General features: G+C 38.7%; 1 protein-coding gene across 2 annotated transcripts in view; it reads left to right on the top strand.

Annotated features, from left to right (window-relative positions):
- The window catches only part of LOC121948077 (polycomb group RING finger protein 3), a 63,812-nt gene that overhangs the window by 21,099 nt on the left and 16,859 nt on the right, over positions 1 to 25,854 (top strand). Inside the window, exons 1-6 of one of the 2 annotated variants that reach the window (XM_042493339.1) lie at positions 3,553 to 3,571; positions 8,761 to 8,870; positions 13,648 to 13,765; positions 17,559 to 17,655; positions 21,328 to 21,383; positions 22,058 to 22,165. In XM_042493339.1, the coding sequence (XP_042349273.1) occupies positions 8,856 to 8,870; positions 13,648 to 13,765; positions 17,559 to 17,655; positions 21,328 to 21,383; positions 22,058 to 22,165 (394 nt within the window). In that variant the 5' untranslated portion in view covers positions 3,553 to 3,571; positions 8,761 to 8,855. Of the gene's footprint in view, positions 1 to 3,552; positions 3,572 to 8,760; positions 8,871 to 13,647; positions 13,766 to 17,558; positions 17,656 to 21,327; positions 21,384 to 22,057; positions 22,166 to 25,854 lie in introns of those variants that run through there. The other variant, XM_042493338.1, reaches the window with a different exon arrangement.

Consider the following 25,854-nt stretch of genomic DNA (forward strand, 5'->3'; position numbering starts at 1 on the left):
TCATAAGGATGCCTGAAACATCGTAGGTAGACACGAAAGGTCACTGATGGAGCGGCACCATGTGATGAGTCAGGATGTGTTGGTGGGAAACCCTGAGCGTCACACACATGGCATTCCCGAAATTTAAGCCCATGTTGCATAGAGATGTGTTATCATATTGCAGGTGTTTTCCACCGTATATTGAAATGATCATTTTAAAGACATGAGTTTGAAATCAATGTTTCGCACTGGGCAAAGAACGCCATCGACCAAAGAAACTGATAAGCTTGGGGCCACGTGTTTGGACGGATTGGACGATTTGGAGCCAATTCTTGACTCATCCCCGTTCTTTAAGTACAAAAAAAGGTTTTTACTTGCGGTAATGATGTTTGAAAACCAACATCATGGCTTAAAGATGTTTCTACTCAGCAGCAAACAACTCTTCTGTCACACATTAAAGAAAGTCGACATTAGCAGCAACCAAACATCAGTTAGGTTGTGAAGTCATTTGGAGCTCCGACACACAAAAACTGACACCAGTGTTGTGGTTTACCAGAATCTTTTTTTCTGTTCGAGGTCTTTGGATTCTGGACTTGTTGCTTTGGGGCCACAGTTACAGCCGGTGCAGGATTCAGCCTCTGAAATGCTGCCAACTACAGATTGTGTGCTGTTACACAATATGTCTAAATTTTAAACGCTGCTATAGGGGCACATATGTCTTTGTAAATAAAACCTCTCTTTCCTCATATAGCAGTAAATATTTACCCTGTCGTTGCATCAGGGCTTTTTCTCTGCGCTGACTGAATGTGGTGAATCTGTTTTCCACTCACAGTTCACCATCGTGTACCTTTTTACATTTATTTATGTCGCTTTGAGATTAGAGCTGGCAGGTAACACGATAGCACAACATTATTATGATGTATGAAATCGTGCTTGGCAGACTGTGACGGGGAACTGTGAAACAGCATTTGATGCGCTCCGTTTGCAGGGATCACAGAGGGCGGCTGACCTCCGTCACCCTGAAACAGTGAGACCACTGACGGGCAGAAATAGCAGCGCAGGTGAAGGACGAGTTTCAGGAGGCAGCCAGACTCCGCTCTGCTTTCACTTTGTGACGTAGCGCCACCGAAAATCGACCTCCAAATGTTTCACATTCAAGGCATTTAGCTGATCCTCTTACTGGTGCAACAATTTTCCAACAACAATTTATTATTGACCCTTTAACGCCTGGATTAACATCAGTTCGCTTGTGCTGCATTTAAAACTGTGAAAACTGGTTTGTTGTGAATGCACTGGGAAAAGTCCCACAAATTGCAAATAAATGAAAAAATGCCAAAAAAAGATGAATGTGCCTAGAAACAGGTGACACAAAACTGAAATCGCCCCAAAAATTTACTGAGCGTGGGGTGGATTATTGGATATTTTCCAAAAAACTAGGAAAAATGTCCATAAAACATATATTTCTAAATATAGAAATATATAAATAAATTAATAAATTATATATTTAAAATGTGTTAAAAAACACATTTGTTCTTTTTCTTTTTTAAGCACCTTTTAAGGGTCATTTTCCTTTTTGTTTTTGATTTTTACTTCTTTTTTTGTTGCTCATTTTAAGGAGGTAATTTTCTCCTAACCTTTTATTAATCTCTCTCTCTTTTTGACCTGTCCTTTTTAGTTGCGCATTGCCTCAATTTGTTCAAATTTCAAAGGGTTAAGGAGTGTATTTGAGCCACAGTCTTGACAATTTTGCAGCTGTGGCCTCAGAATAAAAAACGAATAGAAACCAATTTCAGTTCAAGTGGATTGAAAAAATATGTTTTGACATTTGGGTCAGGACGAACTAGTTTTGGTGAATCACTGCTGTGTTTTGACAGTATAGTCCCACTCATAAGCACCGGTAATATCAGTTATCCTTTTCAGCCTTTTGTGGGGAACTCTGGTAGTTGAAGAAACATTTCTTTATCTTTATTTTTTTGGATTTCTTTCTTTTGTCGTTTCTCCTTATTGAGTCAAAGTGGATGGAGGGGAACAGTCTCTGGTCGGTGCTGTTAAAACATGCATTTATTTACCAAAGAATCCCACAAAAATCATATCAAAGACTCATGCTCCTTGACTGAGTTGGTCTCGGGGTTTTATTCTGGCTTCAATGCAAGGGGTCCAGGCTCAGATCCTGGAAAAGCACCCATTTGTTCCCTCCACCACTGACAGCCACAGAGGACTCCTTTCAAACATGCAAATCCATGAGATTTATTAACACAAACCAGAGGATAAAAGCCGAAGCTGAGAGGCAGTGAGAGCAGCACTGCTCATGCTGGCACTCACTCGCATCTGCTGCTGCACAGGAGCTTTTAAGCCCCTCCTCCTCAGGACAGGTGCTCCTCATTGAGGAGTTCACCTCGTTAGGTGATGCAGCACACCTGGGCTGAGCTGCAGGAGAGGGAGAGCAGACGAGAGGACATGGACACATACAGCCAGAGACATTTTTTAACCCTTTGAGTAATTTGATTTAATTTCTTTCAAAATTATGGGAATGCAACTTAAGACAAACCCAAAGTGGTAAAAAAAGTACAATACAATTACAGAATGATGCAACACACACAAAAAAGTAAAAGTGCTGATTCTGATTGTGATTTTATTTATTCTGTCTGGTTTTACACACTTTTAATGGACTTTGCCTTTGTTTCTGCTGATGTCCGGGTATGTCGTAGGCTGCACGTTTAAGCAGAGTTTACACCGGAGATTCAGCACGGAAACATAACGCAGACTTTAACATGAAACCACATGTTCTGGTGGAAATGAGTTTGTGAACAGTTCAACTACAAAGTGGTTTCTTCTGTCTTATTTTGGTCTTATTTGAAGCATTTTAGAGGTTCAAAGAGATGAAAGTATCCACTTATTTCACAGATTCAGCTTTATTTTGTGACTCATTTGAGGGATCTCTGGGTTAGAGGATGAGCAAGCTGCAACCTCTGCAGCTGAGGGTGAAAAGATACCAGACAACTAACATGCTGCAAGGAGTGCCTCTCTCTCACCCTGAATATCAGAAAGCACACAGTGCATGATATAAGGTTAGCTGTCATGATCAATATTAAACATTTAGTAGCTTTCAAGAGCAAATGTCATACGAGCAGGGTTCATATTTTGTCTTTAAAATTAAATTTAAAAAAAATATATTTTAATTTTATTACATTATATTTTTATTTTATATTAATATAAATCCAGAACAATATAATGTAATAAAATTAAAATATATTTTTTTTAAATTTAATTTTAAAGACAAAATATGAACCCTGCTCGGATCCAACACATTAGGAAACGAGACAGCTGTGGTTTGATGTTTGCGGTTGTTGGTTGTAGAACATGACTGGTAAAACCAGAGCGACTGGTTTCTGAACCTGCTGGTGGTGTGAATAAAGAGTGTGTCAGTGGGTTTGTAGGAAACAGTTGCTGCCTGACAGGTTTCAGTGGGAGGATGCGTGATGATGAACCCACAGTTTCATTGTGAATCACCACGGTTACAATTCACTACTGTATTACAGCATCAGTCCGTCACTTTCATCTGATGTTGTTTCTCAGTGTCCAAGTCTTTATGGTAAGAAATCAGATTTTTTAATGTAGACTGATAAATTGTTTAAATTGTTCTCTGATTAGTTTTTTGGATATGGATATTTTATTTAGTTTTTAGAGCTGCTTAATTGCCACAAAAATGAATCGAACTGAATTTCTCAGTCTGAATTTCTTTTTATGTCTCCACGCTGGCGACAGCTGAGGCCGGACGCATTATGTTTTCGGATTTTCTGTCCTATTCTTGTGAACACGATGTCTCAAAAACATTTGGACTGTAGGATGAACTGATGAGATTTTGGTGGTCAAGGTTACTATGAGCCTTGTGTCTTATTCATTCTTGTAAACACATATCTCATGAACAGCCTTGGGGAATGTCTTCAAATTTGGCACAAATGTCCACTTGGACCCATTGCTAAACTTATTAGAGTCTGGTGGTCAAAGGTCAAGGTCACTGTGACCTTGTGCCCATGTTATTCTCATGAACGCAATATCTCAAAAACACCCTGAGAGAATTTACTTAAATTTGGCACCAGCATCCACATGGACTATGTTGCAATGGTTAGAATTTGGAGGTCAAAGGCCACTATGACCTTCTGTGTGTCCCATTCTTGTGAATATGTAATCACAAGAAAACCATGGGGTAATTTTCTTTTTTCCCTCTTTTTTTCTCCAAATTTGGCACTAACATCCACTGGTGGTCAGTGGTGGTCCAAGGTAAAGGTCATTGTGACCTCATCTGTCTCATTCCTTTGAAAGTGATATTTCAAGAAAACCTTGAGGGGAATTTCCTTAAATTTGGCACAAATGTTCACTGGACCCCAAGAATGACCTAATAAGAATTTGTTGGTCAAAGGTCATGGTCACTGTGATATCATCTGTCTCGGAAATATCTTAAGGGATTTTTTTTTCAAGTTTGGCACAAACATCCACTTGGACTCAAGAATGATCTGATCAGAATCTGATCAACAGATCTGAATAGATCTGTAAACATAACACTGAGCCTTACACTGCGTTTTTTCTTTCTACTTGCACATAATTGTTGGCAAAATGCTGGTTAACCTAATTCCCTCTAATAACCGTATTTCTACATAAAACCTGCCACTGCTTTGGATCACATATATACCTTTTTGCTTGAAAAAACTATGATTTGTTCCCATATCAATCTTGAATTTGGTGAAAATTTATCTCTGAAGATGCCCGTAGACTCTCTGGAACATGCTGCTGTCCAGATATCTGGCATATTGTGGCGTGTTTGTCCTCATTAGGCTGCTGACAGTTGACACAAGCAGGAAATAAGAGGTTTTTAACAGATGTTGTATGTCTTAAAACCACTTGACTATCAGGGCGTCCCTAATGTCTGACTGTTAACTGAGATAACAGTGTTTTAAAATGTGATGGTGGGAGCAGGGTGTGTGTTGCAGTGGATGCAGGCTGTCTGTTTTAGTGGCGTTCACGAAGCTGATGTCCTTAGATGACCCTGATTGCAGCAGCCTCAGTCTGAGCTGAACCCAGAGGTGGTTTGTCTCCTTTAATGTTTTATCCTTTGTATATATTTTTGCCTCCAGTGTTTTCCCTCTAACACCACCACAGCTGCTGCTGCAGAGGGCAAAAACCGAACAAATGTCTTTTCACAAGCAAAAATCTGCAGCCTCAATCTCTGATGTTTTTTTTCTTTTCTTTTTTTGACCATGCCCAAATAACAAGCACACTACATGATTAAAAGTATTTGGACGTTGCTAATGTGTGACTGCAAACAGAGATAATAGTGTTTCCAGTATGACGGTAAAAGCATGAACAGCAGCTGATGGAGGCTGTCTGTCTAAACTGCTGGCGTCCACAGAGCTGGTGTCCTGAATTGACCCTGAATGCAGCAGCCTCAATCCGAACTGAGCTGAACTCCGAGCTGCTGTGTCATGTTTTATATATATTTCTGCCTCCAGTGTTATCCCGCCAGTCACCCAGCACTGGTTCGGCATCACTACAACAACTAATACCACTAATACTACTGATTTTGAAAAGATATTTGTTCAGTTTGTTTGTTTTTGTCCTCTGCAGCCTGAGAGTCTGGTGATTTTATTTTGACACTGTCCACATAACAAAGAGCTCAAAGTTGTTGTATTTTGATAATCAGTTTTTGTAGAGTCATACTTTAATCCAGAGCCTGCAAAGACAATACACATGGACTCACACCACATGGCCAAAAGTATACGTTCATTTTTTTTATTCAGTGAGCAGTTTGTTGTGTTTTAGCTGTGTACTTAAAGCAATTACTATAATTACAAGTAATATTGTTATTGTGATGTTCAATGATGTTATTGCCAAAGCATATTATTGCCAAAGCATATTATTGCCGCGCTGGCAACAGCTGTGGCTGGAGGCATTGTTTTTTCAGCTTGTCTATTCTTCTGTCCATCTTTCCATCTAATCTTGTGAGCGCATTATCTTAAGAAAACCTTGAGGGTAATTTCCTGAAATTTGGCACAAATGTCCACATGGACTCAGTGATGAACTGATTAGATTTTGATGGTCATATGTCAAAAGATCAAGGTCATTGTCATTCTATTGAATGTGGTATCTCAAGAAGGCCTTGTGGGAATTTCCTCAAATTTGCCACAAACGTCATCTTGAACTCAATGATGAACTGATTAGATTTTGGCTGTCAAAAGTCACTGCGAGCTTACAGAACATGTTTTTGGCCATAACTAAATCATTCTAATCCTGACAAAGTTTCATACAAATGTCTTACAGGTTAAAATGGTGAAGTGATAACATTTTTTATATCCAAAAATTCAAAGGTCAACTTCACTGTGACATCATAATGTTCTGCGAAGACACTTTTCTGGTTATTTTTCAACGTCGTATCTCAGGAACCGAAGGGGAGAAATTCGGTCAGAGAATGAATTGGTGACTGATCTCGAAACAGGGCGGACTGTAGAGATCTGCCAGGTTGAAGTTGAGTGTGAAGTATCCGTGTTTTTACCAGCATGGATGTAAACTAACTTTTTCGGTTGATGGAGGCAAAGAACCGCTAGGAAGAAATTCTAGTTTCCTCATATCATGCAGCTCTACTTCGTTGCTCATTTCATCACATATTCACGGTATGTTGGTTTGACATCTGCCCTTGATACATGTTGAGCTTTTCAAGCATAAGTAACTGGCTGATAGCAGATGCCAACATCCATCTCCGTATCCCGACATCCTTTAACACTCTGTTCAGTGTTGTCAGTGCAGACAGTTTTATGTCCTCACACCTGTCTGAGCAAACCGTAGACTGTATATAAAGATGACACGCCCCCACTTTACCCCCGCTATGCTGAAGTGAGGTTAAAATATCCGAGAAACGGGCATTGCCATCTTGAGAGGATGATGTCATTGACAGCTTAAGTCTACACTGTAGCGATATCCGCGGTGGGGGAGTTTCCGCCGAAATACCCATCCGACCAATCACGAGCAGCTCCATTGAAAGGGAGCACACGGATTGGCACACACAGCTGTCAATCATGGCGGAAAAGCCCCCTTTCGTATGTTTTAATAACTCATTAGAACTGAATTTATCGGAAAAACAAACATCAGGATGATGAGAACTACCATCAGTGGCGGGCTTTAGGACATATACTGCAGTCAGACACCAGGGGGCGATCGAGATTTAAAAGTACACTTTTAGGGAGCTGTCATGTTGTACATCTTTATGTCAGGTATGCGGAGCAAACCAAACAAAAAAAAGGAAACACTCCTGAGTTTGCTCGGTGTGAACGCGACCTTAACTCCAAACCGAACACGCCACAAATAAAACATATCATCACAGAGGAGTCGCCGGGCGTCAGGTGACAGTAACATCTGTGTGAGGCTCTTTAGTGCGTGGCGGCTCTCTAATAAGCAGTGGTACAGTGTGTGTGTGTGTGTGTCCTCAGCCGCCCTGCGCCACATTTCATCTCTGTCGACTAACTGGGCTAATTTCACGGTCTGATGAGCAGACGGAGGCAGGCTGGCAGACTTACTGTTGTCACCAGAGACTTAAAAGCCTGTTTTCTTTTTGTATGTGTGTTTGGAGGAGGATGAAACAGCGGTGGGTGTTCGGCCTGGCGTTTCCTCTCCCATCGTGACTCGAGTGGTCAGACTCCTACAATTAAGCAATGAATCACACAAAGTGACGGCAGGACGAGTCACTGCTGCTGTTGGCCCTTCTGTGGAGGACGACCACAACTTTCAGGAACACCGGATAGTATTAAACGTGTGTGTTTAAGTCCATGAGATCATCTTCTTCTTGTTTGTTCTCTCCTGGCACGCGTTCATAGCCGTGGTATTTGGCTCGTCAGTCAAACGATGTGGGTGGTACAGTGAAGTATTTATCCCTCTGAGTTTCCATTGCAGTTTGACTCTCTGTAGGTAGCTCCTTTTTCTTTGGCTGCTCAGGAAAATCACACCAAATTTCGAGCTTTTGATTAAAAGAGTGCTCGTTACACTTCAGTTCCTGTACTGATCAAAAAAGCTAGATTTAAGGTGTTAACTGATGAGCTTCAGAGGTGCTGGTTGGAGGATTTTGTAGAGTCAGGGCAGTCCGTTCTTCATATTGTATTTTATTCCGGACAACAAAGCAAATAAGCATGTTTTCCAAAATGTTTAAACTCTGAGTTCTAGTGCAAGCCTAATGTTTGCTTTCCCACTTGTTCTGCTGTAATAAGAAATCGGATTTATAGGTGTAAACGTAATAGGGGTCGACTGATAAGGGCCGATACTGATACAGATTATTATTAGTTAATGGGACTGATTACGGATATTTGAAAACGATATGGATTTACAATAAAAATGAAAATCTTTGTCAATATTAAGAATTTTGAATATAACAAACTCTAACATAACTGAAACTTTCAACATCATAGACAGCAATGTTTTTATGAAGTCAAGTGAAATTTAAGTAAAAAAATAGCCAGGCCAATGATCTGTCGCCCCCGAACATGTGGGGTTGCAAAATCTGAAAATGGTGCTGTTTTTTTAAAATGTATTTTTGTATGTTTTATTTTTTCTCCTTTTTTCATTATTATTATTATTATTTTTTGTTGTATTGTCTGTGAACCTCCCTATGAGCGGAGTTCTTTATTACTTTTTGAATTTAATTGAATATTCCTTTAAAGGTGCACTGGTTTTTTGTTAACATCAGCAAGGTTTAAGATGAAAGTTTCATCAGCAGCTTTGCTCTTTTTTTCTGCGTTTTAGGCTCCGATGAGAGGCTCTCCATGATGAGGAGCTAACACTGTCGGCCGCACAACCGCAGGAACAGACGTGGCTGCTGCACCATCCACAGTCGACGCATGGCGGTATTAGGGGTAAGAGCTACACCGTCCGTCTCTTTATCAGTGCTGAAAAACGCACCACTACAGAAACGTATCAGCCGTCTTTCCGCAGTCGCTTGGATGGTGAGTGGACGCACTAACCTGCCTTCATCCGACTGACTGACAGCAGAAATTTACACACCCAAAACAGTTTTCATGTCGCTTCCACGGGAAAAAATCAACTTTGTTTTCATGCATCGATTTACTGCTGTTATTTCCTCCAGAGCCAGGGCAGCTGGAAATAGTCTTGTGCCTGTAGACAGGCTGGGCGCCTTGATAGATCAATATCTTGATCAATACTAATCACCCCAAATAGATTTTGACTTTAAATAGCAAATTTAAAGTAGCTATTATTAGTAGTAGTTGTATTACTGTTATGATTATGATGGTTATGAATATTATAGTATTTTCTCAAATAGCTGTTTAAAGATCAGATTCATGAAATGTCCAAAATAAAAAAAACAATCCAGAAAATGTTGAAAAATTTTCAGCAGTTTAAGATCTGAAACACTTTAAAACCCAAAAATAATACCCGTTTTGTAACTTGAGATGGAATATGCCTCTTACATCCATTTAAATAGTTGTATTATTATTATTATTATTATTATTATTATTATTATTGTTATTATTATGTCATTTTTCCCAAATAACTGTTTAAAGACTTGATTCATGGAATGTCCAAAATAATTTAAAAAAATACCATTTGGCATATGATATACATAAATGTAATATTATTTTTATTTATTTGTAAAATTATTTTTCTATTTTTCTAAATTATCTTTTATTTTTAATTAATAATGACATGTCGTAGTCCCCTCACATCAATCTAAATATTTGTTATTTATTTTTGTTTATTTTTTTTATTTGTTATCATTATTATTTATTTTTAAATAGTAATATATTAGTAATGTTATTATTATCATATCATTTAGGCTGTTTATTTACCAAGGATTACTTTTAATTTTGCCATCCCTGTTTTTCTTTATTTGATTTTTGGGTAGCTTTGAGTGAGGATGATGGACAGAGGGAGATGACTTATACGTTTTTGTATGTCTTGATATATTAAAATATAAATGCCAATAAATATATGTGCCAAACCCCAAAATATCTAATTCGGTATCATAAAATATAAAAAAGTAACAAATCTTCATAACTATGAAGCTAGAACTGAGGAGTATTTGGTTTTTCTGCAGAAAAATGACTGAAACAAACCGTCTGTGATATTTTTTCTGACAAAATGTGTTTAGGAAATCATTTTAAAAAGTCACGAGGTGACAAAAATCACCATCATCAATCCAAAAAGTTTCCTCAGTTCTTTAAAAGCCGACAGTGGAGCCTGTTGTCTCTCTGCAAAGATGATGAAAACATCTGTTTGTTTTTTTTTATCCTTTTCATATCAGTCTGAGAGTCCAGAGTTCAGCGTTTCATTGTTTCAGTGAGGATTTCAGGCCGGAGCCTCGAAATGACGGATGTCAGCTGTCTCGGTGTCAAACTCAGCCGCCACAACCAGCCATTATCTGACTGTTAGCTCTGTGTAATTTCACATCTGATGGTTTTGTGCTGCAACAGTCTGTCTGTTGGTTAATCGGCCCGTCACACAGCTGCTCAAGTGAGAAACCTGGAACAAAAACACAGCAGCGTTGTGCATTTTATCTGGTCGCTGAGCTGCTGCAGCTGCCTAAATCATAAATAAATAAATAATGTGCCAATAAATAAATAAAATGGACAAAAATTACAATATTTATTTAATTTCCCATTTCATTTTCCATTTTATTTATCAGTTTATTCATTTTCCCATCTAATTTTCCGTTTTATTTATCAATTTATTCATTTTCATATTTATTTGCTTATTTATTTATTTATTTTTGTACTTTGCATATAAATTCCTCTATTTATTTAATATCCCATTTTATTTTCCACATTAAATATTTATGTATTCATTTTTTAATTTATTTGCGTAATTATTTATGCATTTATTTATGTATTATTTTTCCTATTTCCCTCTCCCTCCATTTATTTCCTTTTCCACCTACATTTCCACATGCATGGGGGCGGCTGGCCTGTGTGCAATGGGGTGTCAACTTTTCGCCCTATTGATTGATCAACGATTTATTTATCGATATGTCATTTGTTTGTTATGGAGTTGATTTGACGGATGCTGGACACAGAAGCTTTCAGGTTCAGCAGGTAGACTAAAGACGGCGAATGAGATCAACGTGTGCTCGGACACAAACGTATCTTTAATGCAAATATGAGTCGTGATATGTTCAGGAGTCAGACCACGAGCAGAGGCAGACAGCCGAGCCGGCTCCTCGGGGTTTCTCTCCTCTGCACTGAAACCAGAGCGCTGTCAACTTTCATCAAAAGAAAAGTTTGCAGCTTTCACATTCTCTTTGATTTTCTTGTTATTTTAAAAGTTGCTCCTGATGGCTGATGGACAGAAATCCTCTGCAGGATCCTCCTCGTTAAAAAAACCATCAGTCCGGACGTCAGCAGCAGTTTGGTTTAGATCATAAAAGTCTTGTTGAACTAACATTTACATCCATCGACATGATGTTTTTGGCTTATTTCTACCTGTGTTATGTCATTCACTGACCTGAGATGAATTCGGATAAAATATGACAGAGTTATCGATAAAAGTGTATCCGTCTTATATTTAATCCAAACATAATTAAAAATGATGCAATAATTAATTTTTTTATGATCATTTTTACAGATAGAAGCTTGTTGTGGCTTTTTCAGTGTTTCACTTTTATTAAGAGATTAAATGTTATTCACATATTTCCATGTTAAACTTGTAGTTATTATTATTATATTTTCTGATTTGTTTTTTTTTTAATAATTACAATGATTTCATCTCAACTTAAAAACTGCCCAGCAAACTTAAATTGCAATTTTTCGGAGCTGACCGGGTCACTTGACCGTTGACACATCAGTCCCAGTTTGCTCTGTGAGAGCGGAGCGGACTCCCAGTGACTCGCTGGAGATTTTACTGACAGAGTGAAACCACAGTTAGTCATTCAGTTACTCAACACACACTCAGAGCAAATCAGTGCTTTCAACAACCTTCTCATTTACATAGTAAAAAAAGAACTTTATTTAAAGATTTTTTCAGTTATGCAAACACATATAAATGGATAAATACAGATATATTCACATTATACACACACAGGCCTGCAGGGTAGCCACCGCTTATCCCTCCCGTGACATTGAGAGCTCATAAAAGTGGGTTTTATCCATGTGAAGATGCATTTAATGTTTTCTTTTTCCGAAACACGGGGCGGGATCGGGGATAGCTGCACGGAAGATTTAAAGATCTAAGACTAGTTTTGTGTCTTCTGCCCTAATGCTGCAGTTTGTTCCCCACTCATCGTTTTCAGGAACACTAACAACTTCCTTTATCTGAGCATCTGTGATGTTACGTAACGTACACATTCGGCCTTCAGAGCAGCTCACAGGGCGAACAGGAAGTGGCACACAGACTGGTGGGACAGATCAGTGGCTGCAGGGAGCGAACCGAAATCCTTTTGGTGAAGGGATCACCTCCGTACCCGCAGGACGGTCTGTAAAACAGACTGTTTTAAGAGGAAACCCCGGAGGCTCACAACCTCGATGTGAGGAAACAAATATACACCGACAGAAAGTGAATAAAAAACAAAATAATTTAGGTTTCAAAGTGCCACCTGCTCACTGTATGCCAGTGTACCGGGGCTCGACTGATCCGATACAGACTATTAGCTCTTAAAGAGACTGATAACCGATGTGCATTTACAATAAAAGTGAAATTTAGATTTTGGAATATGACAAACTCAAACACAAAACTTTGTTTAAATGTATGTAGCAAATGCTTCCTGAGGTTTTACAGAGTAAAAGTTCCTCCATGCTGACATGTTCTTTGCATGCATTGCAGACTGTAATACGCATACTTTTTCATTAATTAACTTTTATCGGCAATCATTAAAATAAAATACAGATACAGATAATCGGCAAAATACCAAATATCGTCCAGGCCAATAATCGGTCGACCCCTACAATGAATGAGGGAAAAGTACTGAATTAATTTAAATGCTTTGTATTGTTTTATATTCAGTAGCTTCTAATGTTTTCAGCTGTTTTCTAATGTTTTTCTGTGAAAAACATACAAAAAAGTGCATTCTTATCAACTATGATGTTAATCACCAACTAATTTAATAATCAATTATCAGGTTTGAGTATTTTTTAAAGAAAAAAAGGTAAAAATTCTCAGATTGCGGCTTCTTAAATATGAATATATTCTGTTTTCCTGCCCCCTCTATGACGGTAAATTAATATCTCTGAGTGTTGATTTAAATAAGACATTTGAGGATATCATCTCGGGATTTTGGAAACATTAATCTGACATTTTTTCAGACTAAATAACTAATCGATTAATCCAAAGAAAAAATTTGCAGCCCTAAAAATAAGTTTTTGTAGTAATTGCATGTAGTTACTTAAATTGTTTTCTGTAGAAAAAGAAATCTTACACTAAAGACATAAAGTTTTCATGTTTTTTGTTGTACAAATAGTGTTTTTATATTGTAGTTTTTCACTGAAATTAGAAAGAAAGCATTTGTAACATTTTGTAACGTTGTAATGTTAAAGTGTTTTTAATCAATGAAACTGCTGCCAACATTTCACAGATCGTGATTAAAGACGTCCAAACATCCTAAAGATAGCTCTTTAGCGGCTGCAGTGAACTTTGACCTCTGCGTCAAGCTTTGATCGTTAATTCTGTCGTGTTTTTCCTCTGCAGAACCCCGACATGCTGACGAGGAAGATCAAGCTGTGTCACATCAACGCCCACATCACATGTCGTCTGTGTGATGGCTACCTGATCGACGCCACCACTGTCACCGAGTGCTTACACACCTGTAGGTCCCTCCTCACACACTTCCTGTCTGTCAGTTTTCTTTTTTGTCTTTTTTTGTGTTTTCAGGTTTTATTTGACACACTGGTTGTGTTTGTCTCTGAAGGTTTTGCCTTCAGGATTTTGTCCCCGATGGGAAGAGTCCTGGAGGCAGAGTGATGCCTCTGTGATCCCTGCAGCTCTGTCTGTGGCTGCATTTTGACTTACAGCACTGCCTTCAGACTGTGTGTGTGTGTGTGTGTCTGTCACACTAACAGTTATAAAGTGTCTGTTGGCCAGTTGACAGTATGCTGGTTTACATTACAGATTTGCTTAAAACTGAACAATATTTTCAAAATGTTGATAAAACACGAGACGACTGCGTTTCCACTGAGTGACATTATGCGACTTCTCGTGCTTCAGCTGAAGCAGTTCAGAAACAAAAATTAAAAAGGCCCCATGAAGACCATATGGGCCTATTTTCTTCATTTGGAATATGAGCATAATTTAACAATTAAAGGTGTTTTAATGGCTTTAGAAAGTTGAATATGCAGCCAGTCTGACTGTACATTTTACATTTCTGGCTCTGTTCACTCAGAGGATTTACTTAAAAACAAACAATTAAAAAATAAAATTAAGGTTTATTGAAAGTTCCCTAGAAGAATGCAGAAGTTTCTAGGGAGAATTTTTTTTTCTCCCATCTAATTTTTTTCTCCATTTATTTTTTTTCCACCAATAACATTTTTTCCTACCGTCTATTTGTTTTCTCCCCCATATTCATTTCGTGGCTCCGTACTAATTACAGGTGGAGTGTGTAGATTTCTAAGTCAGCACTTAAAGCCGTGCATGCACAACACATGCACAGCAATGCAGGGTGGATGTGCGCTGCAGGGTGGATGTGTGCTGAAGGGTGGATGTGTGCTGAAGGGTGGATGTACGATGCAGGGTGGATGTATGATGCAGGGTGGATGTACAATGCAGGGTGGATGTGTGCTGCAGAGTGGATGTACGATGCAGGGTGGATGTACGATGCAGGGTAGATGTGCGCTGCAGGGTGGATGTACGATGCAGGGTGGATGTGTGAATGAACACACAAGCAGCTTTTAAAACCTCTTACTCAGGTGAGCTTAATCAAGCCAGAGACCCTCACAGGTGCCTGATGAGGTTGTGATCCTGTGAGACGGGGGAGGGGCGGCACAGAGTTCGATTAGCAGAATTTAGTTTATTCATGCAGCATTTTTCAAAAACAGAAATTACTAAGTGCTTCACAGAACGGAGAAAAAGAGGAAATAAACGAGACAGAAATAAAAAAACACAAAATATGAAGTTTTAACACTGAGAATAGAAGAGAGTGAAGAATGTGAACATAACTTGTGTTCAGGTCTTCACAATGTCCTTAATCTGTGATTTATTTCAAATTTATATCTTGAATAATCTAAACTTAAAAAAAAAAAAAATCTTCACAAAATGAATGAAATGTGAAGGTGTCGGCCTGTAGCAGCCTCTTATTATTTGGCTCTCGCTGTTGTTTTCTTTGCTCAGTTCATTTTAGGTGAATGTCAGTTTTTCTGAGGTGATTCAGATCACCTGCTGTGGGCACAGACTCCTAATTAAGAAGTGACAGCTGTATATTTAAAAAACAAAAGTTTTCTTACTCCCTTTAAAATCCAGGAGGTTTTGGGGCCCTTAAACCCTTTGTGCTCGTCAGCCTCAGTGATTCTTGGTTTTGGTTGTTGAACGGCTGCAGGAGCTTCGCAGCAGCTCTACAGGTGAAGCTTTCTGCACTGAACTGAACGTTGGTTTTGGTTTTCCTGCCTGCTGCAGAGAAAAGGAAGCAGTCTGACCTTGAATTAGCCGTTTTGTAAGACTTAACAAGGTCTCAGCCTGATTACTTCATCTGCAGCCTTAAGTGCCCTTTAACGCTCACATGAGCTTTGGGCGGAGTTGACGTGTTGTTGTGAAATAATAAAAGCGCAGAATAATGAATAAAGTCTGTGGATTTAGAGCTCGGAGGCAGAGGCACCCCCGCTGCGTTTGGAGCTGATTAATCGAACTCGACACATTTATTCCTGGTGCAGAGCGTTTGGGCCGGTCAGAATAATCTAATCAAAGAGCAGCGTGGACTCATCAGTCGCTCCGTGGTTCGTCTGAAACAGATTGGAGCGAAAGCTTTTTGTTAATTTAAAGTGAGAAAAAAACAACAAATCAATCCCAACATTGACTCTGAGTATCTTAACTTCGCTGCTTCTTTTTAGATCCACACAACCAAACTTTGCAGCATAAAGCAGGATTTGCACAGTCATGAAAAACCTTTTAATCTAATTTAATTATTGGCATTTGCAGATAGCAATTTCCAGGCCTGGAAAAGCTTTGGAAAACTAAATATACCCTGAAAGTTTTGGAAAAGTCATGGAATTTTGTCTCACAAACAAGTATAATAACAAATAATGTGTTCAAGGACTGTTGGAAATTTGAAAATCCAATGATAATTTCTGCAATTGTTTGGTTGGTTTGGAAGGCATGTTTTCTTTAAAAAAAAAAAAAAAAATCCCCCAAATTTTTTACAGAAAAAAAGGCAACTTTTTTCTTTAGAAATTAAACATGAATTAATAAATAAAATAAGAAATATATTAGAAGAAGGCCACTTTATTTTTATTTTTTAAACATGCCTCCAAAACTCTGCAGGAAAGCATGTTATCTTTTAAAAAATGTCAGTAAAATAATAACAAAAATATGGTAATTTGATGTGTGCTTCTCCTCAAAGCCAAAATAAAAAACGTAGGTCATGCTGCTGCCAATTTTATGTTATTTTATGGTCTTGAAAAATTTGCCTTAAAATCATGGGAAAGTGTGTGTGCGAAATGTGAATAAACCCGGATTAAACAACTATAATTAGCTTTAATGCAGATACTGAAACACCTGAGTGGTAACGAGCTTGCAGCATCATGAGGGAACTTGTGTGTCAGGTGAACCAGACTGTGTAACGCCTCGTCTTTCCACTAGAGGTCGCTCTTCTACCGCAGATGGAGCCGCTCTGCTCGCTGTAAACATCAGAGTGCAGACGAGACGCTTTGATTCTCCCTCTCACTTTGGGAAAAAAAGGGTCTCCACCATCGAGAGTTGAGACAAAGAGATTCACCTCACGTCATCGATGCAGCTGTTCAGACAGACTGAGCTCCACCGCAGTAAAAACTGAGGTGTAAAACATGTCAGGTGGAGCCGGGTTCGATGGAGGCGCTTCTGCAGGGCCGGTTTTTAAAAAAACGTGTTCTGTATTATCAACATTTGCACAGGTGAAAGGTGAAGTCATTTCTGTTAAAACATGATTATTTGATCATCAAAATCAGAGTGTTGCAGCTGCGGAAACAGTGATCCGGATAAAGAGTGTGTCATTATGTCGGTGTGGACGTCCTTTTCTTTTTGTTTTTTGCAGAATTGCCACATAAACTGCTTTGTTTCTGTCACTGTGAAGTCAAATAATCATTTAGCTGATATATAAGTAAAGCTTTACTTTCTCATGTACTATTAGTCATATGTAGCATTTATCTGGAAACATACTAAATACATGGTATCATTGTTGTCCAGTGGGTATATACTCTATTTATATATATATATATATATATATATATATATGTATGTATATGTATATATGTGTGTGTGTGTGTGTGTGTGTATTTATAAATCTGTAGCTCTGAGAGTAACCACATCTCCCCTGTGTGTGTGTGTGTGTGTGTCTGTGTGTGTGTGTGTGTGTGTGTGTGTGTGTGTGTGTGTGTGTGTGTGTGTGTGTGTGTGTGTGTGTGTGTGTGTGTCTCCAGTCTGTAGAAGCTGCCTAGTGAAGTATCTGGAGGAAAACAACACGTGCCCCACGTGTAGGATTGTTATTCATCAGAGCCATCCACTGCAGTATATCGGGTGAGTGAGGGAGCCGCCGCAGACCCTACACACACACACACACACACACACACACACACACACACACACAGGTACAGTGAGCTGCTGTCTCTCAGTTCCCTCTCTCTCTTCAGGTTTCTCTCTGTATTTAATCAGCTCTGCACAGCCAGTAAACAATAACCTACCAAGGACAAAAGTGCCGCTTCTTTTTTCAGCAAAAAAAAAAAAAAAAAAAAACACACCATGGTCAGTCTGCTGAATAATTTTTTTTGTATTTTTGTAGGCATAAATACATAATCACAGGGGGGTTCAGTAGATAAATGAATGCTATAACAGCATTTTAACCTAAACTCATTTGCAATCTTTCTTTTCCTAAATGAGCCTCTTAAAAATACACAGTTCAGTGAAGTGGGGTTCACACTGAAAGACATGAGGCTGATTTTGGGCTGGATTCCTCCCTCCTGACCAAAGTCAGCAGAGGCCAGATTATCTGGTGTTTCTAAAGATGAATTTCCCAGATTTTCCTGAAGGTGTGTTTAGAGTGATTTTACCCCCCGATCTGCTCCGAAGACGATCAGGGACGCCCTGATTAGAAATCCTTAATATTAAACATGTTCAATGTTGTTAAAAGTTCCACGATCAGAGTCGAGACTCTGGTTGTTGGTGGTTGTTAGTCTGTCAGTGTGCTGTGTTGGTCATCTCTTCGCACTCATTTTTATTTTTATTGTGAATGCATATCAATTCCAAATATTGGTTATCTGTCTTATTAAGTACTAATAATCAGTATCGGCCCTGAAAAACCAATATCAGTCGATCCCTGATTAGAAAAACAGAACTGATAAATTTGTCGTTATTTGTCGTCATGTGTGCCATCGCTCACATTATTTTAAAATCTTTTAGTTTGTGGCGGGCTTAAGTCAGATATCATCATCGTCGGGCACAAACCTCGTATTTCCACATTTCACTATTTTCACTTTTTGTCATAAATTGACTCTATCAGTCCGTCTCTGCATCTGTTAGTGTGTTTTTACCATTTCTCAACCAATAAAATGTTAAAAAAGCTTGTGACTAAACCTCCTGTCTCCATTGGATCTTTTTAAAATCAGCGTTTTCTTTCTAATTCCTAAAAAATAGCAGCTTTGGCGATAAGAGGTGGACAGCAGTAATGTGCAGTTCTTCACCCAAAGAGCTGCACTATATGACATATCGGACTTTATCTATCATTCAAGATCCGTAATGCGCCGTAACTGAGCACAATCACAGTTTTATGAAACGTAGTGGACCACAGGAAGTAGACGTTGGCTTGGCTTATTTAATGAGAAAAATAAGTTTCCTTCTGTGAAATTTGCACACTCAGACTTCGGCCCGAACTGTTGAAACCGAAGACTTTAAACGATGATTTTCTCTCATGAGGAGGAAACATTTTGGAAGTCAGCTCTGCTTCTTCTTGTGTTTTTAGGCGCTCACAGACTGCAGCCTCCCCTCAGAGGGATGTTGTTGTTGTTGTTGGTGCTCCTCTGAGCGCTCATGCATTAATGTCTGATTAATGCGACACACAAACTTAATGTGTAGCAGTAATTTAGTCATTACCGTCTAAACTGCGCTGTCTGCACACTCGTTGTTTGGCAGGAAATGCTCCATTTCAAACACATTAGCTCCTCGCACAGCTGTTTTGTTTTTTTTTTGCCTCGTTGTTTGCAGGAAATTGGAGTTGTTGGGAAACATCACAACTGATTTGAAGGCAAAACTCCCAGCAGATGACGGATGAAATCCATCTGCTCATCAACGAGAGTGATCAAAGATGATGTTTTTTGGTTTAACTCAAAATCAGACGCCTCCTCACAGAGAATTAGCTCCGCAGAATTAATCCGGCCTCTCGTGCTGTCGAGCGAAGCTCTCCTTGATGCTTTTAATCCACTTTAGTTTCACACACTTGAAAATAAAATCATCACAAAATCATACTTAACGTAACTTTAAACCCCTGTAAAAAAACAGCACGGCAGTCTTCAGTCAGTTCATCAATCAGTCAACTGTTTAGACAGACAAACGTGGCTGATGCAGACCAGCTGGAGTTATTGTGTCCATGTGCTGTATAATGATTTTATTTAGTGCTATTTCATTTTACACACACACACACACACACACACACACACATAATAATTCTATGTATTATGAGGTTTGCATGTAAAACATTTAGCAACAAAACATAGCAACAAAAGGTGCTATACATATAATAATAAAAATTATAATAATAACTTTTAATAGTACTGTTTTATTATTATTAATAATAATAATAACAACAATAATACTACTACTAATAATTTATTATATTAATGGTAGTTATATTATTATTATTGTTGTTGTTAATAATAATAATAATAATAATAATAATAATAATTATAGTAGTACCTCCTCTGTTCAGCAGGGGTCAGTGTTTTGCTGCTTTTTGGAGCGAGAGAGACTCCTGGCAGATACTGGGAGACAAATGCACCAACTTTTTTTTTTTTTTTTTTTTTTTTTTTTTTTATCTCCGTACTGTTGCAACAAACCCAACATGTCGTGTCCGTGAGCCAGCTGCCCCGGCTGGTTGTCAAAAGTCACCAGCACGGTGACGGCAGACCTGAGTTCACACTGCACCGCTGTCACCTGCTCTGCCAAACAGGGAGATGCTGTTTAACACTGCGACTGCCAGCATATGCTGCACACCGGCCTCTGAGAGCGGGCGTCATTTCAGCGTTTCAGGCTCAATCATTTCACATTAGTCAGTAAACGCAAAGTTAAAATTTCCTGCTTTTTGTCAAAATAGTTTTTTCACAGTTTGTGGTATGAAGAGTTGTATTCAGGATTAGATTATCTAGACATTAAAGTCTGTGGAAACGCTTTGATATGGATCGGGGATAACTACGCCCAAATCAACCCAGCTTCAGGAAACTGTAAAAAAAAAAAACTAAAATGACGATATTTCAAATTTGAATTGAGGCTAATGTTTAATCATTTCTGATGCTTTTCATCATGAATGGAAAAGCCTAAATTACATATTCAGAAAGTTTTGGGTGATTTGGGTTCCCAGAAGCCTTCAGCCCAGTATAAAGCGTACGATTTTGGGCTGTCCCAGATGGAAGATGACCAGTGTGACGATATCTTTGGTCGTGGCTCAAAAACGGTCGGTCCTCTGTCGCACAGTGAGAGAGGTTCAAGGATAGTTGCAGCTACGGTCTTGAAATCAAAGAAAGCCTGGGATAAAATTCTGACAGTTTTAGAAATTTGGGACAATCTCACTGTTAACTGTTACGACCTACCACGCCAGCACCACACTGCTGAATGTTTGTAGATGCTAGAAAAAACACGATTATAATAATAATTATAATAAAAATAATATAATATAAAAGAATCACAATTTCATATTTAAAATTATGTTACGGAATTATTATTTTTTAAGCACATTTTCAACTGTTATTCCTTATTTTTTTGCCATTTTTAAAAATGATTTTTTAAAAAAATTTTAAAACTAATTTTCAGATAATTTTCTTGTTCTTTTGCTAATTTCTTGCTAATTTTTGGGTTGTTTTTTCTTTCATTGCTCATTTCCTTCTCCCCATGTTTTTGGAAGAAATCAAGTTTCAAGTTTCAAGGGTTAAATGTCATAAACTAATAAGTTAACTAATCATGTTCTTGTTTTTTGTCTTTTTTCAGCCATGACAGAACAATGCAAGACATTGTCTACAAGTTGGTACCGGGACTTCAAGAGGGTGAGTGTCACGTGTTCTTTGTTCATGATCCAGCTTTCACGGTGCACAAGACATGTGTGGCATCTGTCTGCACGCGTTCACAAACTGGCTTTGCATCACAGAAAATCAGAATTTTTTTGCCGTCATTGCTGAGCACTAAAAAAAACACACAAAGCCGGGTCACAGCGCACACACCACTGAATTTTAACCCTTTGAAACCTGGATCAACATCCATTTTGTGCCTTTTACAAGCATTTAAACCTTTGAAACATGAGGAAATTGATTTGACTTTTTTTTTTCCACAAACATGGGGAAAAAAGGCGATTAGCAACGCAATTGTCAAAAAATGTGTACAAGGTGACAAAAAATGACCTTTGCTTAAAAAAAGCCGTAGAGGGACAAAATCTTTAGATATTCAAAAAATATTCAAATAACTAGAGAAAAATATCAAGAAAATTATATTATTTTAATTATAGAATCATGCATTAACAATTAAGATTACAGAAAAATATTTAAATATTTTTAATTTATTTTAGCACTTTAGGTAATTTCTAAGGTAATTTTTTGCTAATTTTCTTGTCATTTCTTCTTAACCGTCCTGTCTTTCCGTGTTTATGAAAGAAATCAAGCCAATTTCCACCTGTGACCGTGAGGAAAAGACTAATTCTTCTCTTTCTGCTCCTCTTCTTGTACAGCGGAGATAAAGAAGCAGCGGGATTTCTATCAGAAGTTGGGGATGGAGGTTCCTGGAGACATTAAAGGAGAGCTTTGCAACATGAAGACTCATCTAGATCAACGTAACGGTACGCTCCCCCCCACTCGTCCTCCTCAGCTGCTTCATTAACACTCACAGATTTTGGTTCTGTCTGGTTAAACATGCAAATTGTTTTCGTGAGGGCAGCCCCCCGAGTGATTCCCATTATTACCCTCAGTGGAATTAGTGACTTGATTTATTTGTTTCCCTTCCTGCTTTCCTTTGGTCCAACATGACCTTAAGGAAGTGCACAACACACACGGGGGCCGCAGCGTGCCAGAAGGTGTTGTTTACCGTTATTATGTGATATGAGTTTCGTGTTGAAGATCCTCCAAAAAGCAGTGGGGGTCAACTTGGCCGAGGTGATCAAACAAACAACATAGAAAAGCACTTGGATGGTCACACAAAATGCAATGCACCCAAGATTTACAACACAGGCAGTCACAAAACTGCTGAAATGTGTTTTAACCCTTTGAAACCTGGATCATCATCAGTTTTCTTGTGCAGCATTAAGACGCCTTTAAACAAGCATTTAACCCTTGAGTGGATTTGTTTGATTTCTTTCAAAGATATGGGAAAGGGCAATCAGCAATTTGGCATGAAATATCCCACAAATTGCATTATTTATTTATTTATTTATTCATTTTTTTCTGCTAATTTCAGGTCATTTTTTTTTACTTTAAAAAAACAAACAATTTCTTTCTATTTAATGGTCATTTCTTGATTATTTGCTTGTTGGCTTCTTTCTTCTTTTTTCATGTTTACTGAAAAAAAAAAATCAAGCCAATTTGCTCAGGTTTCAAAGGGTAAATGAAAAGCCGTCACTTCTTACTATTGTCATGTTCTATATAAGGAACGAAGCATCCGACTCTTAATGAGTAACATTAGAGGCAAGACCACAAGTAACAGCAGAAGCCATTAAGCAGCAGAAATGAAGGCAATTTAGCCAATCAGAATGAGTCCCCGGCCTGCTCGTCGTGCACGGCGGCTTTTCCGCAGCAGCTCTCTTCTGAGGGCTGGTGTAAATGTGTGCCCAGAGGGCTGTCACGCCGGCAGGCCTAATCGCTCGCTTAATCCCCCCTCTCTCTGATTTTGGTAATTAAGGCTCAAATGGAAGTGGAACTGCTCTCCGGCTTCCCGTGTCTCGGTGCTTCGAGTCAGGTTTAGCTGCCAGGCAAACACACAAAAACACGCACACGTACAGACACAAACACATTTTAAGGATCATTTGCACAGACACCAACGGAAATAGACACACAGGGATTTCATGACATCTCTAGCCGCGGGCAGTGGTACAAATGTTTTTTGACTTCTGACACAAGAAAAACTGCAGAAAATGAAACATGGCTGCATTCCATTCAGAGGCTCATTGACCACAATGTTTTCTGTCTCGGGTCAGTTTTGCTTTCGGCCTTTTTGACACATTTCACTGTGTATTGATAACTGAGTTCTGTGTGTTTTGTGGATTGTGAAAGCTGCTGTCGAACTCGAGTGCAGCTGAGAAAAGAAGTGAATCTTCAGCTCCATTTACAGCCGGATTTAGGTTTGGTTCCCACCTCCACAACGTTTGTAGCTCAATGCGTCATTTAACCATCAATTATCTTTACCTACAGTAGCAGTACAGTGTTTGTGAATATATTACCGTGGTGATAACAAATGCACTGAGAGCGAAATGTTCTGAAGTCTGCACGGCTAAAGATCTTCTAAATGGGTCTCTTTGTTCGAAGGCGTTGCTGCACTGCGACACGCCAGATGTCACTGCATTTATTCGTTTTATCATGTTAGATGGTCCAAAGTATCAGCAGCAGTATAAAACGTTTTGTAGGATTCTCATATTTTATGTAACAAGATGCCACTTTTCCAAAAGACTGAAGACACTATCTGGACTGAATAACTAAAGGCCCTTTCCCACTGGACCAAAAGAAAACAACATCACGATTTCACAGAGGAATTGTGGTTTCAAAACCTTTTTGGGACTTTTGAAGAGTTATGTGATGCAAAAACACAGTGCTGATAAGCACATAGCCACAGCATCATGTGACCTAGAAAAGCAAAAAAAAAAAAGTGCTTCCTTTGCAGTTTTGCAAAATATGGCTTTTTCGAATTACCTGAAACACCAACTCATGCAAGCATACAAACTTTTTTGTGATAAATGGGAATTTTTTTTCTAAATTGTTTTTCCATGAGGCGGATTTTATATTAACAATTTAAATTTAAGCAAATTTAAGGGTTAATGGAAACCTGCCAACCGTGTTTCCAGCAGGGTATAGTGCTATGAAAAGTTTTTTTTTTTGTTTTTTTTTACTGAGACAGCATTTCCAAAAGGGGATTTTGCCTCCAAAAGCAGGTATTTTAATCCAAAAAATGATTTTTCCCAACAATAATCAGAATATTTTGTGGCTACACCTCATCATGTGTTAACCACAGCGGTGCTGAAACCTGAAAAATGAACTTTTCAGTCTACAACGTGCAATTGTGTGGTAAAAATGTGTATTGTCAGCATTTATTCTGCACAGAACTGATTATGAATTCAGCCTCGTAGTCTCGATGCCCAGCTGGTGATATCAGCGTCCATCTCTGAAAGCCAAAGGCTAAAAACATCTTTTTAATGTATTCATAAAGGCCTCGGTGAGAGTTCGCGTATCCAGCGTCATCACATGGGTTTTAAAGTAGCTTTTTGCAGTAAAACTCGTCAGGTTTTTGGTTTGTTTACTTTTACTCTCCAGTCTGAGGAAATAGAGACTTATTAACGCTCATTTAAAGAGCAGAAAACGAAAGTTGACTCACGGTGAAGCAGAGATCGCAGACGGCGCACTAACTGCGGGCGACACCGGCACTCTGTTAATGTTGCTCCTGCCGGCCGAGCTGAACTGCAGTACACTTAATTAAAGCCTCATTTACCCAGAATGCCTCAGAAATAGAAACTTTCTCTTGGGTCCTCTCTAATCAATTGAGTTCAGTAAATCTGCTTGTGGCACATCGCTCACAACGGCTCTTCCTAATTCCTCAGAGCTGATTGAGGAGCAGAAATGTTAATGCTGTTAACACAAAGTCCAATAAGTTTACCAGAGTTGGTCTTCGGTGCAGAGAAATGCCAACATGTGCTTTTTGTCAAGACAGAAAACAAACAACTTTGCTTTGGCTTTGTGAGGATGAATTATCTGTTTTTATTCAACAAGAAAATGAAAAGATTTCATTTATTTTCTTCTATAGTTTATTTGATGGGGACAATGCAAATGAGAAAAATATGATTTAAGCATATGGTAACAAAAAAAATCAGTATAAGTGAAGCCTGTGCTGTATTTACAATATTTTCACCGCTGGTGTTATTGGACTGTTCTTAATTTATGATTAAATAAATATTTAAAACACCACACACACACACACACACACACACACACACACACACACACACACACACCCATCAGTGAGTTTTCTTCTCAGCTCTACTCGTTACCTGCAAAACAAAAACATTGCTGTGTGCAGCTGGAAAACAGGCTCATTTCTCTAAATTGCCGTGTTTCCTGAGCACTTAACGCAAGAAAGTGGAGGGACACGGTGCTGCGATGAGTCTGCCGAGTGCACTTTTCTCTTTCATGACAATAAAACCTCCCACACACCAACACACACCAACACACACACACACACACACACACACACACACACACACACACACACACCCATCAATGAGTTTTCTTCTCAGCTCTACTCGTCACCTGCAAAACAAAAACATTGCTG

The sequence above is a fragment of the Plectropomus leopardus genome, chromosome 9 (assembly GCF_008729295.1).
Source record: "Plectropomus leopardus isolate mb chromosome 9, YSFRI_Pleo_2.0, whole genome shotgun sequence".
Lineage (NCBI taxonomy): Eukaryota > Metazoa > Chordata > Actinopteri > Perciformes > Serranidae > Plectropomus > Plectropomus leopardus.